At 41.4% G+C, this 17878-nt stretch overlaps 1 protein-coding gene across 4 annotated transcripts in view; it reads right to left on the reverse strand.

The window, feature by feature from the left end:
• Positions 1 to 17006, reverse strand: part of farsb (phenylalanyl-tRNA synthetase subunit beta) — a 61219-nt gene extending 44213 nt beyond the window's left edge. For 2 of the 4 annotated variants that reach the window (XM_078563705.1, XM_078563706.1), the window contains exons 1-12: positions 16889 to 17006; positions 12819 to 12874; positions 11931 to 12085; positions 10240 to 10312; positions 9144 to 9259; positions 8499 to 8649; positions 6571 to 6679; positions 3821 to 3891; positions 3646 to 3707; positions 2936 to 2987; positions 1271 to 1332; positions 976 to 1183 (exon numbers count right to left, since the gene is read on the reverse strand). In XM_078563705.1, the coding sequence (XP_078419831.1) occupies positions 976 to 1183; positions 1271 to 1332; positions 2936 to 2987; positions 3646 to 3707; positions 3821 to 3891; positions 6571 to 6679; positions 8499 to 8649; positions 9144 to 9259; positions 10240 to 10312; positions 11931 to 12085; positions 12819 to 12874; positions 16889 to 16946 (1173 nt within the window). In that variant the 5' untranslated portion in view covers positions 16947 to 17006. Of the gene's footprint in view, positions 1 to 975; positions 1184 to 1270; positions 1333 to 2935; positions 2988 to 3645; positions 3708 to 3820; positions 3892 to 6570; positions 6680 to 8498; positions 8650 to 9143; positions 9260 to 10239; positions 10313 to 11930; positions 12086 to 12818; positions 12875 to 13041; positions 13209 to 16888 lie in introns of all 4 variants that reach the window. The other 2 variants (XM_078563707.1, XM_078563708.1) reach the window with 2 other exon arrangements.
• Positions 17007 to 17878: the final 872 nt, after the last annotated feature.

A 17878-nucleotide genomic window follows, 5' to 3' on the forward strand; every position in this document is an offset into this window, starting at 1 on the left:
CCTCCCTTAACCCCACACTCCCAAACTGCTCAACCCCCCCTACACATCCTGATCTCAGCTCACTACTTCCCCCATTCCCAATACTGCAAAGCCTCCCTGACACAGCTCACCGCCCCCACATCCCTGACAACTCTCACTTCCCTCTCAACAATGCTCACATTCCCTCACCCCTGGGAGGGTGGGTGGGGGTGAGCAGTGTTGCTGGGAGACAAAGGTGAATAGAGTCAGGGTTGCCGTTGTGCTGGAGTGTTTTGACACTCCACCTGATTGGCTTAGAGCTGTGTTCCTGAGAAAGCTTTGTGTCTGCTAGGAACAGCTTTAAGTAAATCAGTGTAAAAACCAGGATAAGTATAGGGCATACACCCTGGTGGAGGGGGGGGGGGGGGGGGGGGGTCCCATGGAGCCATTTCTGAGGTATCGGAAATCAGGAGTTCCTCAGGGTAAATTGGCTCCCCAGAACCTCAGATGCCACCGTGACTCTAAAGAGCAGCAAAGCTCTCAGTTTTTGCTGCTATTGGGATCAGAACATCGGAGCCATTAAGTGGTCATTTATTTAGATGATATTTCTGGAACCCTATTGCTGTGTTTGTCTGGATAGTGACAGTGACTACACTTCAACAATAATTCATTAGCTGTGTGGAGGTTTGGAGGATCCTAAGGATACAAAATACAAATGTTACTTCTTTCTTTCAGGGCAAAGGTATGTATGAATATTTATTTGTATTTATCTTCTTTTCCTAGATATTAAAACTATATAACGCTTCTGTTAATTATCTTTGTTTTAATTTCTATCCTTAAGGTACTGCCCCACCATGCATGCAAGACCAGAATTTGTAGGGTCTTGATTATCTGCCAAGTTCTAGCAGCCCATCTTGCATCAATTCTGTTGTGGCTAATTATCGATGATCTTATTGTACAATGAAAGTCTATGAAATCTATTATAAGCATTCACCTTAAACAATAACCAAGACTCACCTGATTAGCTACAGTATAGGCTTTTGGAATTGTCATCTTGATATTGTTGTAACCATAGGCGATTGCTGCATCTTCTACAATATCACATGGATGGATGATATCTGCTCTTGTGGGGGGGATTTCAATTTCTATTTGGGCCCCATTCCCCATCACTTTGGACGTTAAGTACATTCGAGTCAGCAACTTAGCAATAGACTCAGCTGTTTCACTACAAATAAAATAAACACAATTTTAGAAATATAATTTTAAATTTTAAGTTACCAGCCAATTAAATACATTCATTTTAATAACTTACTTGATTCCTACTCGTTTGTTAATAAAGTCTACACTTAGAATTTCTCTTCTGTACCCCATCTCCTGCAAAAGAAGAAAAGAAGTTGTCACATGTTATTTTAATACTCTTTTAAACCCCTCCAAATTTCTTTCCTCCTCTCCAGAAAACATTGACTTATTCTGGGGCATGGTTCCTTGGGTTCCATCTGGCCAGTCACAATTGGTTTGGGAAATCTGGTACTTAAACCAGACCACAGTATCAATACACAAGTAACATACATGCCACACAAGCGTCAGGCAATGACCAACCTTAACAACAGAGAATCTAACCACCTCCTCTTGACATTCAATGGCACTACCATCACTGAAACCCCCGCCATCAGCATCCTGACTCCCAAAAGCCTGCCCACCATCTACAAGGCACAACTCAGGAGTATGATGGAATACTGTCCGCTTGCTTGGACGAGCGCGGCTCCAACAACACTCATGTGACACCATCCAGAGCAAAGCAGCCCACTTGATCAGCACCCCATCCACTCACTCATAAACATTCACTCCATCACCAATGCACAGCAGCAGCGAGTGCCATATACAGGATGCACTGCAGCAACTCACCAAGGCTCTTTTGACAGCGCCTTCCAAACCTGCACCCTCTACCACCCAGGAGAACAAGGGCAGGAAACACATGGGGATGTCACCACCTGCAAGTTCCCCTCCAATTAACACACCATCCTGACTGGAACTATATCGCTGTTCCTTCACTGTTGCTGGGTTACAATGCTGGAACTCCCTCCCTAATAGCACTGTGGGTGTACCTACACCACATGGACTGCTATTAAGGGAAATTAGGAAAAGACAATAAACACTGGTTTTCCCAACAATGCTCACATCACATGAACGCATAAAATAAAGACAAGACGTACTCCTATCACAATATAATAGGAAATAAAATCATACTTCAGCTAATAAACTTTGCTATTGTGAAAGTTATGTTTGTGTGATGCTCTTAATTCGTCATTTCAAATTGCTCCCATTACTGCCACCACTAACAGAACGATGCGCTAGTTACAAATTACTCAGAATGCTAGCGCCAGGGCGCAACTCAAGTCTGGAATGGAAAAAATGTACAACCGCATTGTTAGGTATTTTTCATAATTTAAGTATTGATAGCACAACTCTTCTGTTTATTGACCTTAATACCTTACTGAAATCTTATTGACAATACTGTAGCTGCAGCTCACATAAGAGTGACAACTTGTATTTCTCTTATTCTGCAGTTTGAGCTGATTTATTTCTTCGATGATTAGCATTACACACATATTGCCACATTATCAATGCACGCCTAATTTTCCAACATATTTTGAATTTTGTTTTAAGTATATCAATTCAAATAAACAAATAATACCTATACATTTAATAACTCAATATTGTGCAGAAAATTAAAAAGTCGAACAGCATGAACACACAATACAAAACCTAGGTACTGCAACGTAGTGTATAGCCATTTTCAATTGTCTGGAATCAGTAGTTTGGGAGTGTTAATTTGGTATGAAATTTACTTTCTAAAATTGAAAAGAAGTTGAGTTATCTTGGAGGTTACATCCAGCCCTGATAACATTGAGTGATTATGATCAAGAGCATTGGCTATATAACCTACAGAATGAAAAGGGTAGCTGATTATACTTACTGGATAAATACATGTTTCTTCATTTGGATAAATCACCTGAGCTGCCTCAACTCTGTAAAACAGATTTGGATACTAATTTAAAATCAATTTCTAGCAAGACAATTGTACTTGATAATTACAAGTATATAACATGAAAAGTACGATTTATGGTTAAAATCCTAAAACTGTCTTTTGACAACAGCTTTTTGGGGAAGGAGTTACAAATAGCAGCAATTTATTATATTATTATTAAACCCAAACTTGTTCTGTCAGATTATTTCATTTCTATACACACCAATGTATTTATTTTATCAATTAAGAACAAACTTTTAATTCAGATGTTAAAGAAAAAAAAAGTCCAATTCTGGCCTCTTGTGCACCTCAGATTTTAATCGCTCCACCATTGGTGGCTATGCCTTCAGCTGTCAGAAACCTAAGCTCTCCCGAAATTTCTCCATCTCTCTCCCGTTCTTCAAGATACTCTTTAAAATCTCTCTCTTTGACCAAGTTTTAAAAGGGAGATTTAATAAATTTAAACGATTTAATTTAAATTAATTTAGTTGCCTGCAGCCTAATGACTAGAACCCGAATTACTCCAAGTGGCTCTGTGTCAAATCTTGTTTGATAATGCTCCTGTGAAGCACTGTGGGACATATTACTACATTAAATGCACTATATAAATTTAAATTGTTATTGCTGTTGCTGTGGGTATCATTTTTGGAAGTACTTACGTAAATGGTTTCTCGCAGTACTCACTAAACATTGTGACAATCATATCCAGCACTACTTTTGCCTGTGACGAGAAAGAGTCAACCATTTAACTCAAGTTTGACAAAATTTGACAAAACGTAATCAAACACGAATGTGAAAACGTATGAAACTACCAACAAACACTGGTGTACTTACTTTAGTGCGATCAGTTGCTGTACATTCAATAAAAATGTTCTGTGTGTTGAGTGTTATTTTACTGTGATCTCCTGGCAAATCAAAGACATTAAAAGGAGAGTGTTCTTTTTAACTAGAATTTGCAATTAACAATTCGCATTATGAAAATACAGCATTATTCTAGTTAAAGGCATTTATTTAAAACTGTTTAATAGTTCTGCTTCTGGTACAGTTACCTCTTCCTTCCTGCCTTCCCTTGTGGATCATTGGTTTGGCCACAGTCAGAAAATTGTGCCCAGTCCCAAATTTCAGCACCCTTATTTAGGGAGGATATTAAGGTCACACAAGAGATTCATTGGACAACAACAATTTATACAGCTTGAGAAAAGGGGTGCTGACTGGTTGGCAAAGTGGCTCTGATTGGTCAAGACATGGCCACGGCAAGTACACCAAAAATTATTCAAAAAAAGCTGCAATCTGGACATATTCCTTTTGCCTGCAGAGGACAAGTCCCTGCACATGAATAAATGTAGCTTCTAGCAATCAGCACCCCTTTTTCATGCAGTATAAATTACTTTTCTCTTTGAAAATTGGCACTCTTGCCTTTGTCCTGAGCGCAAGAGGAAAAGCTTCAACAGCATATCCCTTTTATCAGCAATACTGAAGTTCCATACTACCAAGCGACTATTACAAACAGTTGGGGATGCCTGGAATGCCACAATCCCCCCTCCCCCTCCCAACACCATCAGTATCCGTCCCCAGCAAAGACTGTGGATATGGAGTCAACCGAAATTTTCAAAACTCAGCTCAAACAGATTTTTGCTTTCTTCTTTATCTTTCATGGGATGTGGGTGTCGCTGGGAAGGCCAGAATTTGTTGCCCAGCCCTAATTGCCCTCGAACTGAGCAGCTTGCTAGGCCATTTCAGAGGGCAGTAAAGAGTCAACCACATTGCTGTGGGTCTGGAGTCACATGTAGGCCAGACCAGGTAAGGACAACAGATTTCCTTCCTTAAAGGACATTAGTGAACTAGATGGGTTTTTATAACAATTGATAATAGTTTCATGGTAACCATTACTGAGACTAGCTTTTAATTCCACATTTTTTAATTAATTGAATATAAATTCCATCAGCTGCTGTGGTGGGATTTGAACCCATGTCCCCAGAGCATTAGGCTGGGCCTCTGGATTACTAGTCCAGTGACATTATCAGTATGCCACCATCTCCCCCAAATAGTGGGGAGTATGGTGATGAGATTTTTGTAAGGGAAGGGTATCAAGGAATATGAAGAAAAGGCAGCTAAAACTGAGCGGAGATACATATTAGCTATGATCTAAGTGAATGGTGAAATAGGCTTGAAAGACTGAACGGTCTAATCCCATTTTTATGTCTAGTACAGTTTCAGACTTCGTGTCTCCACAAGCAGTATGTATACAGAGATATGCAGTCATAACAGAAATATTGCAAACGCTCTACTAATGACTCAGTGAATTTATCCAGTGAAGAGCAGAGCCATACAGGCCAAAATGAATGAACCTCCAGTCTCTGTTGAATTACTGAATCTATGCTAAATTACTGGAACAGCACTAAGTGACCTCAGCAACCCTGGCTTAGGGAGAGAAAAATGTGTCACAGGTCCTGTTCCTGAAGGTTTTCCAGCAATTCCTCTGGGGAGTGCACGTGTGTGGATCACGTTAGTTGTGATCTCCCATAGTTGAATTGCATATTGACACTCAATACTAACAATGATCAACATTGCTGCTAAGCTTCATGCATGTGCGGCCATACAGTGGTCTGGAAAGTGCTACACAGGCCTTGTCTGTGTTAGATACCATGTCTGCATAGTTGCATACAAGAATTAAATTTTACACCGGGGCAAGAAAAAAAGAATCAAAGATGATTCAGAGTCAATGCATCTGCAGGCCGGCTTTAGTCAACATCTCCGTGCTGTTCAACATAGTGATTGGAAGATGTGTTATGTCCCAAGGGAATCTCACTGGGACATTGAGATTAATGCATGAATAATGGTTGCTGGTGTTGACTTGACCTGTGGAACGATCGAGTCAACGGGCAGCAATTTTTGGCTGATGAGGCGGGTCAGCAGGGAACAGATCCTCATTGATATCAGCTGCTCCACAGCCGTTTAATGCTCCATGGAGTGTTATCTGGCTGGGGGCGCAACTTCCACCTCACTCGGGAGCCCCTCAGAGAGCGTAGTCCCAAGCACTGGGAACATGGGGTGGGAGTGGGAGTCAGCTTGGAAAGGCCAGGGGTGTAGGATGCTTCTGGTGGGGGCGGGGTGGGCACCAGATCTTGGGGGAGGGAGGCCCTGCCCGGAAAAGGGGCCCGTGACACAAGTCTGTCTTCTCACCCGAAGCATGAGCAAGGTAACCTGCTGGGCATCTTCCCCCCACCTCCCCCTCCCCTGCCTGCCCAAAAATTGCAGCCAGGTGGGAAGTGGCACTTGGTAGCCTCCTCAACTGGGGTGGGGGTGGGCGGGCCGCCCTAGTAGGCCTTTTCCCTACCCCCCGTAAAACTGCAGAAAAGGTCAGGGGCAGGTGGGAAGGCCACTCCCAGTTACAAACCCGCCGGCAGGGATCCGTAAAATCGTGCCCCATGTGTTCAAGAGGGATGGGATTGCAGATAAAATTGGGAAGAGAGATAACAGTGGGCATCAAGTACTTAATTCCTTTAAGTGGAAAAATTGGGTCAGTAAAAACAGATGTACTTACAAGCTCAAAACGAATTCCACAAATGGCATACTATACTCACCATTTATGATAGGTGGCATTGAAAGAACTATGCCATTGCTGTCATAGATAACAGGGTAAACTGGTTTGGCTTCAATAATATGCAAATAATGGCGAAGGTGACTGTCTGTCTGAAAATCAAATCAAATGAATCTGAGCATTTTCAGGACCAGTGGATAAATTGTTGGTCCAGTAGATACGACTGGGATGTTGTTTCGTTCATTTTTAAAAAGACACATTGTAAGCAGTAATACAAATATGCACGCAGTAACTTTATCAAACTATTTTGGATTAAAAACCTCAGTCAAGTATGCTTTTGCTGTTTAAGTACAGCCCAATACCGGAAATGCATGATGCTGCACAATATATTAGTGAATTAAAGATCAACCGAACAACAGGTTAAATGAACAGTTTTGTAAAATCAGATGTTGTAGCAGTGCTTTAACAAATTTAAGTATCAGTCGGAAACATTTTTCATGTGGTATGTTAGGTGTATACAGATACAAAAACAGTTATTCCCACAGCAAATTTTCAATAGGCGCCAAATGCAGACTGAGCTCCATGGAGATTGATGGTGGGAATGTGATGTCACTGAAATACTGCCACACTTCACAGGATTAAAAGACTTGTAATTTTTTTTTATAAAATGCAAACTTTTCTAAGTCATTTGTTTTACAAATCATGTTTTCATTCTTAAAATGAATTGTAATTCACTTTCAACTGCATTATTTGCCATTTACAAGTCGGTGAATTTTTGCAAGTATTCTCTAACGCATCTGCCATAACTTCAGCACAAGAGTTTGGAAACTGGGAAAACAGAGTTGAACAATTTTTCTGAGATTTCCACGGTTTTTCCAAGTTACTGCAGACAAGTGGGAGTGTTCACTTATTCACCCCTAGCCTTTTCAATTCATTAAATAATTTAGGTATTCCAGCTTTATCTAATATGCATCATTGGTAAATCCTTTTTACTTCATGATTTTCCACTCCGGAGTCATAGGTGATTATTTGAGAGTTTAAATCAGTACACAATCATTAAATATATAAATATGACCAGAAATCAAATCTTTGCCTGTGTACATTACCTGCACAATTTTAATATCCAGGTGAAACAATCGCATAGATTATGTATAATTTAATAGTAATGAGCTAGACTGAGGATCTCTCTTGGCAGGAAAGGTTTCCTTTAACAATTGATTGCTCAGCGTGTTACTTTCATTTAAGGCAAGGTATTTTTGAACTCCAATGTGTTGTGCCAGCAAGGTGAGGAAACACGTACCCAGGGTCATAATTCTTCCTAAAATGTTTGAGCATTCAGTGTTAGAAAGAACTTACATTTGTACAATGCCTTAGCATGCCCTAGGACTTTGCAAAGCACTTTACAAATAATCAGTTACTTCTGAAGTGCAGTCTCTGTAGATATGTATGCAAATTTACAGCCAACCATATACAGCAAGATCTCACAAACCACCAGTGAGATAAATAGTCTGTTAATTTGTTTCATTATTGGTTCTGTTGTTCAGGGATGGAAAATTGGCCAGTTAATCAGCACAATTTTGAGCTCTTTTACAAATTGTGCTATGGGATTTTTTTTTAACATCCACCTGAAAGGGCGGACAAGGGGCAGGATTTCCCCCCATGGTGGGGTGGGGGGGGGGGGGGGGGCGGGGGGGTCAAGTGGAGTCACAAACCAACACTGTGTAGGAACACGTCACTCAACAGTGACTTTCTCCAGTTTGGCCAATTATTGGCCAGAGGGTCAATAGGAGGTCCACCAGCACTGAAGCAGCAGCAGCTTAGAGTCCAGGTAAGGGAGAGAGCCATTTTGAGGTGGCCTCTCTCATCAACAATAGATCATTTCTCAACTGAGTTTCCTTACATTTATTTGAAATTGAAGCCAGAACATTCATCAAATGTAAGTAAAACATTATGGCTGAAAGTATTTCTTACCCTATAGAGGTCCATAAGTTCTGAAGCAGTGTATTCCTTTGACTGGTTTAAAGGTCTGAACTTAATTTCAGAGGGTGGTTTTGCTGTATAAGTAAAGGGTCCTGATACTGTATCCAGATCATGGGTTCCGATAGCAACCAGAGCTCGCTTCCTAGAGAAACAGTGATAGAGATATTTGGTCCCAATCTTGCTTGGTTTTAGCAGAGAAAGATCTGCCAGGTTTCCCATTCCTGATCCCCATCCAGTAACAATTAGTGGAAGTGTATATGTGTATGTGCATATTAAATGTTGGAGAAAAAGGCATTGGGCAGGACTGCAATGTTTACTGTAGTCACATTGACGATGGGCACTTATCATCAGCGTTCACACCAGTGATACTAGCTGGGTAAAATGCCCATGAAACTAATTATTTTCTCAAAATTTATTTCAGACCTAAACTTCCAGTATTACAACTAGAACACAGCCGAGTGCAACACAAAATTGAGCGTCCAAAACTTGAAAATACTATATCACACAATATTTCCGTAAGTGGTGCCTGAGATATGGCAGACATACCTCTAAACTACATTAGAAAAATTAGTAGATACTTATTTTCCCTTCTGGTAGTATCATATAGGACTTATCAGAAAGTAAAGGTGGTCTCACCTGCAGATATTTTGATGTAGTTTCTCTTGCAGCTCAATGAAACTGTCGTAGCGATCCTTGGTAAACTTAATATTACGAAGGACAGCTGCTACAGCATGTGGGCGAACCTGTGTAGTCTACAAAAGGAAGAGAATTCTGAAACTGGCACTTGGGCATAGCAACAGTGACGGTATGGATTGTGATTATTACAGGTTTAACAATGTTCTATGGTCATGGCTACATAATGTCAAACAACATTATTGGGTACTGATCCTTCCTTCATGGAAATAATTACTTCTTAAAAAGCTTTCTATTCAATCGCTGGTCAGTGCTGAGTTAGCTGATCACAAACAAAAAGTGATAGAGAACTATAATTGGTCTCAATCTTACTGGTTTTTAAGCAGAGAAAAATTTGCCAGGTTTCACATTCCTGATCCCCATCCAGTAATAATTAGTGTATTGTGGATGTGCATATTAAATGTTGGAGAAAACAACATTGGCCAGGACCGTAGTGTTTATTGTAGTCACATTGACTATGGGCACTTAGCACCAGAGTTCACACACGAGTGATGAAAGATGCCCATGAAACTGCACCCTAGCTAGAAATCATGTATTCAGAAGAGGCGGCAGAGAAGAAAACATAACAAAACAAATATTTTCTTCAAATGCAGAAATCTGGTACAATAGGCTTGCACAATTGCATTCTTTCATTTCTGGAACCTCAGTTCAAATCTACCCCACTGGTTTGGGGAACACAAATGTCACACTCCTGCAGGAGCAGATGCTTTTTTGAAGTTGGGGGTTCAGAAATATTGTTTAGCAGAGTTCAAGTTGCTTTATTATACAGTTATAACTGGCCCAGGAGTGCTTAATGCTGACATTAGGTGCATGAAATGAACAAACATTCCATTTTTTTAAGACTAATATCCCTCATCTTGAACATATTTTTTCCAAATAAAGAAGTATTTGTTTCAAGGTTTGGTTTAATGTGGCAGATGGGATCTTGAGGAAAGGTTTCTGAGTTTTTTTTTAATTGTATATATTGTATTGTAATTGTACAGTCCTATTAATTATGCTTTTTTTATACACTTCAGCTTATTAGCAATAAACTTCTTACCTCTTCGGTAATAATTAATTTCTGCATATCTCCATTAAGTGGCCCTACTCTTGTGTACCTTGGAGCTTCGATTCTGTTTAGTAAAATGAAAATTAGGCTATGACCATCACCATATTTCAGAAGCAACGAGCAACTTAAAGTATTAATGACTTCATGACAAACTAAACATAATGAGCAGTAAATTTTGAACAGAACAATAAAACCTTAAGAAATTTAAATAAAAACTAGAAAATGCTGCAAATACTCAGCAAGACAAGCAGTGCCCGTGGAGAGAGAAACAGAGTTAATGTTTAAAGTTGATGGCCTTTTAGCAGTACTGGAAAACGTTAGAAATATGATAGGTTTTAAGCAAGTGAAAGGAGGATTTGGAGGGGTGGTGGTGGGAGGGAGAGAACAAAAAGGGAGGTGTGTAACTGAATGCAAGACAGGAGAGATTAGATGACAAAAGAGTTGCTGGTGCAAGGCCAAAGGCAGTGATAATGGGACAAGTAAAGAAACAAAAAGGAATGTCTAGAAGAGGTGTGAATGGCAGAATGATGAACAGCTGCCATCTGAAAGCAAAAACAAAAGAAAACAAGAAAGTAAAACCAAAACCTGCAAAGAAAGAGGAAACAAATTTGGGGCAGAACTTATGATCTGAAATTGCTGAATTCAATCTTAAGTCAGGGCAACTGTAAAGTGCCTTTTCGAAAGATGAAGTGCTGTTCCTCGAGCTAATGTTGAGCTTCATTGGAACACTGCAAGAGTCCAAAGAAACAGAGGTCAGTATGAAAACAATGGGAGAATTAAAAAGGCAGACCACCGGAAGCTCAGGGTCATGCTTGTGGACAGAATGGAGGTGATCCGCTAAGCGGTCACCAGTCTGCATTTGATCTTCCCAATGTAGACAGAGTGCACTGTGAGCAGTGAATACAAGATACTAAATTGAAAGGAGTACATATAAATCGCTGTTTCACCTGCAAGGAGTGTTTGGGGCCTTAGGCTGTGAGGAGATAAGTAAAAGGGCAGTTGTTGCATTTCCTGTGCTTGCATGGAAAGGTGATGTAGGAAGTGGAGGGGACGTTGGGAGTGGTTAAGGTGTGGACCAGGGTGTCGTAGCGGGAACACTCCCTTCGGAACATTGAAAGGGAAGGGGAAGATGTATTTGTTGGTGGCATCTCGCTGGTGGTGGTGGAAATGGCAGATAAATAGGGTGGTGAGGAAGGGGAGGACAAGGGAAACACTAGTGTGGTTCTTGGAGGGAGGGGTAGGGATGGCAGCATAAATTTGGGAAGTGAGATGGATTAGGCCCTTTCTCTTTGCAGATTTTGGTTTTAGTCTAGTTTTTCTCGTGTTTTTGTTTTCGGGTGGCAGCTGTTCATCATTCTGTCATTCACACCTCCTCTAAACACATCTTCTGTGTCTTTACTTGTCCCATTACCAGTCCCCTTAGACTTGAATCAACTCTTGACATTTAATCTTTCCTATTTTCCACCCTACCTCAGACCTTTGCTTTCATTCTTTCTCCACCCTCCCTATTACACTTGTTTAAAATCTGTTACATCTTTAACTTTTTCCAGTTCTGATGAAAGGTCACTGACTTGAAACATTAACTCTTTTAGACACTTACTAAGGATTTCCAGCAACTTATGTTTTTTATGTCAGATTTCCCAACATTTTCAGTATTTTGCTTTCATATTACAAAACATTACCTGTCCTTGAAGACCTGCAATCCACGGGCCAATCCTTCCATGCATAGAAGATCATAGCGGTTGGCAGGAACATCGATTTTATACAGTATCACATCAGATGCACCCTCTGCTTTTCCATCTCCCTGTTCTCTACTTATAATGTCCCTTTCAGATGTCTGCAACCAAAGAACCAATACTTACTTACAACAGCTGTGTATTATTCCATTTGAATTTAAACGAGCATCCTGCAGTTTCCACCTCCCACCAACCCAAGGTTGTAAAGGACATTATATAATTGTGATATAGATCAGCAAAGTGTCAGTTTCGATCCCAGATCTGCACCATTAGCTGATCTCAGCCAGTGTGTAGTAGGAATGCCAAACTAGGCTTCAGCAGCTCTGATCTATGGTTAGTGAATGTGTGGGAATGAAAAACAGCCTGCAGCCATCCTCCTGATCACTACTGTATGGGGAGAGCGCAGGAGTACGGACAGTGTTGAGATGGAGGATCAGCCATGATCATATTGAATGGTGGAGCAGGCTCAAAGGGCCGAATGACTTACTCCTGCTCCTATTTTCTATGTTTCTATTCACTGACACCTACTGAAAAATGTACATTTGTACATATATTAGGTTAGGTCCAGCTATGGTGCTTCACATGATTGAGTAGTCTATCTATAGACTCATACATGAAGAATGGTTATTATCCAAAGATGTGGAAGACAGATAGCACGATGAACTGTACCCCCAAAAAACAATGAGAACCTTGAGGAGAGAAAATCGGAAGGAAAAAAAAATCCTCCTATGCTTTCCTTTTTGTTAGCACACCACACATTTCCTGACCAAAAACATCTTAGCAACAATCTACTAATTATACAATATGACATTTAGCTGTAATGTGATACTGTACCACTTCATCCAGTTCCAGACCAAACTCAAAACATAGTTCATCAAATTCCTCATCAGCTGTAAAAGAAAATAAACAAGTCAGGCGTTGTAGAAAGCAATGACTGCATAAAATTCCTGAAAGAATGACCATATAATTTTATGAAGTTAAGAGTAAATATTTGCAAAGTTCATCATCCCTACCCTAAACACCTAGCTCCCCCCACCCCACATAGAACACTACTTACAATGATTAAGTTTCTTGGTGTGTGAACGAAAAAACTCTTGGGCAGAATTTACAGCCGTGTTGCGGTTGGAGGGGGAACAGGTTGTAAGGTGCAGCAAGCTGTTCAAAAGTCCTTTGACTTTGGTGGGTCTGTAAAATTCCGCCCTTGTTACTACAATTCACAGCTCTCTTGGAGAACAATATACATACTTATTCAGTGAATGTACTGCTAGTGTTGATGTAGAAGAAATGCTGGGTTCAATACAAAGCCGTTTCAGAGCACTGCAGCTTTTTATATGGGTACAGAAATGGGCTTTAAATCAACCAAATTTCTGGGATACATCTTGTGAGTGAATCCAATACTGCTGCCTGCCACTCTGGCTTTGGGAGGACAACAATTCCCAGCACGCCCATGAGTTGTGGCACAAGCGCAGAGAGCGGTAAGGGGACAAGCCGCGCATGCACAATTCCAATTTTATCCTGCTCAGGGAGGGGCTTGAAGCATTTATTTTTGCTGCAGATTTCAAGATGAGAGCCTCACTCACATCGCATTTGGTTCTGGTGGCGGTCGGAGAGCATTGGCCTCCAGGCCCTGCCTCTGACCAGAAGCTGTCGGGCTTGGCCATCTTGACAGCAGCACACTTGTACAACACAAAAGCCGACGATGGGGTCAGGAGTTTAGGATGCAAAAACTGGGCTCATGTGACAAGAGTATGGTGCAAAAGGTTGACAGCTCCATGCCACTGAAGTGCTGCAATTAGTTCTCTGCAGCTGAGGCACAGAAGTACTGGAGCAAAAGTTTATCGGTTGAGCTGGGGGGATTGATGCTCAGGGAAGCCCAGGAGCAGTTGTTAAGTTGGGGTTGGGCCCATGTTTAACCACTGGAGCGTGGTCTGGCAAAAACAGCGGGACGCAGTCTCAGAAGTAGAGTCAGTTCACCTGGAGAAGACGACCACGAAGTTAAGGCCAAAACATTGTATGTTTTCAAGAAGGAGTTACATATAGCTCTTGGGGTGAAAGGGATCAACGGATATGGGGAGAAAGCGGGAGCAGACAATTGAGTTGGATGATCAGCCATGACCATGATGAATGGCGGAGCAGGCTCGAAGGGCCAAATGGCCTACTCTTGCTCCTATTTTCTATGTTTCTCTGAAGGTTGGAACTTGGAGCAGATTTAAGAGAGCTCTGGAATACTGTGCCTTTTGGTGAGGATGGAAACCTTGGAACTCAGGTGGATTACAGCTCCTGTCAACTGGGGATTAGACAAGCTCTATGAAGGAGCAGAGCTGAAATTCCTCGTGAGGAAGACAGAGACTGAAAGAATTTTGGTGACTCACAACAATCACTGATATCTTGGTGGTTTGCTGAGAAATTCAGGGGACCTGTTTTGGTTGCGTCTGCCATTTAATTCTGGATGTTGGAATATAAGACAGATAACATTGACTGTTTGCTTTGTTGACTGGTACAATAAAATTTCTTCTGTTTGTTTAAAACTGTGGAATCTTGCAGCTTTATTCTCTTAGTAAGTAACTCGGATTTCAAATTTTGTTTACTTTAAACAAAAAGTTACTGGTCCCTAATCTGATCGCAACACATCATTTTGGATTATTCCAAAATCTAAAGTTTGCAAGAAACTAACAAGTTCTGCACAAATGCATTTTTGTGAATCTTCTTTGGAGCTTTCCTTCAATGTTGGGATAGCTTACAGTAATTTACAAAATAGTGATTCTGATGACGTCTTAAACAAAAGAAAATAACAGAACCACAAACTTACATTGTTAAACAGAAAGGATCAATATTCTTATGAAAGATAATTAGTGAACTATGTTATCTTAGAAACATAAATGTGTGAATATAATTCACTTTGAATTGTCTTGTCATATCAGGTTTGGGTAATGGAACAGAAACAATGCAAAGTTCTTTCCATATCAAAACAAAAGGTTAATGCAGCTTTTATTTATTAACTTTCTCTGTGGGGAAAAAAAGGATAATTTTGTACTTCTAAAACGTTTTATTTGTTTCCAATTTCTCCCCTCCTGAAGACACAAGAGTCTTGTTGGGGCATGGGCACTGACTGCATTATGTTACTTATCCAGACTGGGAGCTCTTCAACTTCAACCCAGGTAGTACTGGGCTGTCTGACTGAGGTTTTGCACCCAAGGCCAATTACGTCCTCATCCAAAGTCTACACGAGAACAATTCCCAGCAAGGGTTACCAGAGAACGATCAGAAATAAAGAGTGTGCTGCCCTTGCTGAAATCAAAGACCAGGAATTGAAATTGGGACCGTCTAGTATTTATTACACAAGTGATGCCTTTGACGATTAGGCCAGCTTTTCTACTTTTAAAAGTAAACGTATGATGCACTCTAGCATCTGATGGATTAGGAATTGCGCACTATTAATAAACGGGTAAGAAAGGTCAGATTTGAGAATTGACTGTATATTTGAGAATTGACTGTATACAATGTGTGGTAACTACTTCAGCAGACAATTGGTTTATTCCCAGATTGGGGGAGGGGGTGATATTCTAACAAATGATACAGATTAAACGGATGAAAAACATTTATCGTATACAGTAGCTTTTTTTTGTGGCAATCCTCAAAACATACATTTGCATAACTGGGCGACCGCTTTGCAGAACACCTGCGGTCTGTCCGCAAGAAAGACCCAAACCTCCCTGTCGCTTGCCATTTTAATACGCCACCCTGCTCTCTTGCCCACGTGTCTGTCCTTGGCTTGCTGCATTGTTCCAGTGAAGCCCAACGCAAATTGGAGGAACAGCACCTCATCTTCCGACTAGGCACTTTACAGCCTTTTGGGCTGAATATTGAATTCAACAACTTTAGATCTTAAACTCCCTCCTCCATCCCCACCCCCTTCCCGTTTCTTCCCCCTCCCTTTTGTTTTTTCCAATAATTTATATAGATTTTTCTTTTCCCACCTATTTCCATTATTTTTAAGTCTATAACTGTAATACCCTGTCGTCAGTCTTTCCACCCCACCCCCACTAGAGCTGTACCTTGAGTGTCCTGCCATCCATTCTTAATTAGCACATTTTCTTAGATAATATCAACACCTTTAACACCCCTTTGTTCCTTCTGTCTGTGATATATTTTGATTATTTGCCTGCTTGTCCCTACAACACCCCCCCCCCCCCCCAACCTTAAACCAGCTTATATTTCACCCCTCTCCTAACTTCACTCAGTTCTGCCGAAGGGTCATGAGGACTCGAAACGTCAACTCTTTTCTTCTCCGCCGATGCTGCCAGACCTGCTGAGTTTTTCCAGGTAATTCTGTTTTTGATTTGCATAACCTTGCTGTGCGAATAGGTTTTCCAACCCTCCACACTAACGTACCGCAGTTGAAGGGTAACCTACTGCAAGCGTCTTGGGAAAATAAAACAAAAACTCATCCGCATTTTTAAACCAGTTGGCCATCAACCTCAATTCTTCGGTCTCATTAACTACACTTCTCCCTGACGTTAACAGCTCTGCTCCGAGTGCCCCCACACATCACCGCAGGGTGACACCACCCAGGGCTCCGGCACTGCATGATGCAATCAGCGGAATGGAACGCTCCCCAGAGCCAGGGTCCAAACAATGAATGAATCCGAACGCTCGGCGTCCAACATTCGAAATTCCACGCTCTAAGTTCCAGGCTCGGCTTCCCCGCCCCGCTCTCCCTCTCCCAGTCCCAGTCTCACTCCCAGCCCCAGCCCGGCTCAATCTCTCTCTCCTTCCCCTGTTTGCCCCCTAAACTCGACTGTTCCCGGACACTCTTAGCCGGCCACTGCCACTACCCTGCAGCTAAGACCATAAATGAATAAATGAATGAATGAATGAAGGACGGACGGACGGAAGGAACTCACTGTATGTTTGACCCAAAGCCCGAAATAACAACTCCCTCTTCACGCTAACAGTTGGCATGGTTCAAACCCGGCAGCTCCAGGCAGGATGAACATGCGCACAGGACGGAGAGCCAGCTTCTATTGCAGCTGCCTTTCCCGCTCCTGAGCTTTTCTCGGCATTTTTCTTTTGCAGTAGATGCAGCTAGACATTTTTTTTTTTTTGCTAACACATTATATTTGTACTGTTTTATTTATTAAAACCCTCGCGCAGTATTTGCAACTTATTCCACCGACATTTTCCTTCGGGCGAATCATGCAGGTACCTAACTAGAGTAAAACTATCAATTCACAAACTGTCAGGACCTCGGAGTGCTAACGTGATTTCCGAGAGCATCCCGAGGGAGGGAAAGCTGTCAGCAATCGCCGGGTTAGCAGGGAAAAGCAAGCTGTCCCTATAGGGCTGCATACACTCTAAACCACGTGTAGCTCAGTTATAAAGAGAATTTTTGATGTAGAGGGCTGGAATTGCGGATAGAATGCATTAATAGAAAGATAAGACACCATGGGCCAGATATTGCTGCGAATGAATCATGAATCACACCAGTTTGCATGACAAGCTTGTTGTCAGCCAAACAGAACATCTGAGATCTGTGTGAACAGGACAAGCAACTGTGTTACTCCTTAACCAAACCGATTAAGGAATCATTGATCAGCAAAGCCAAACCTGAATCAGGAAGTTAGAGTTGTGCATTAAATGTCCTGGATTTTGCATTCGGCACTGAAGGGATGGTGTACACGGCTGACCTTGGAAAAAGTTACCCACAAAGACTTAGTGGGTTCTAGACTTCTAGGACTGTTGCTAACATCCAAGTTGTTCCTTAATTTCTTCACTGACTGTTTCCCTCTGCCAGCTACCATAGGAAAAAACAATCCAACAAATGCGCATTAGATCTCTGAGCTCTCAGTTACTTGGAGACGTAAAAGTTTTTCACTCTATCAACTTCGAAATTC

Source organism: Cetorhinus maximus, chromosome 19 (assembly GCF_964194155.1).
Source record: "Cetorhinus maximus chromosome 19, sCetMax3.hap1.1, whole genome shotgun sequence".
NCBI classification, from domain to species: domain Eukaryota; kingdom Metazoa; phylum Chordata; class Chondrichthyes; order Lamniformes; family Cetorhinidae; genus Cetorhinus; species Cetorhinus maximus.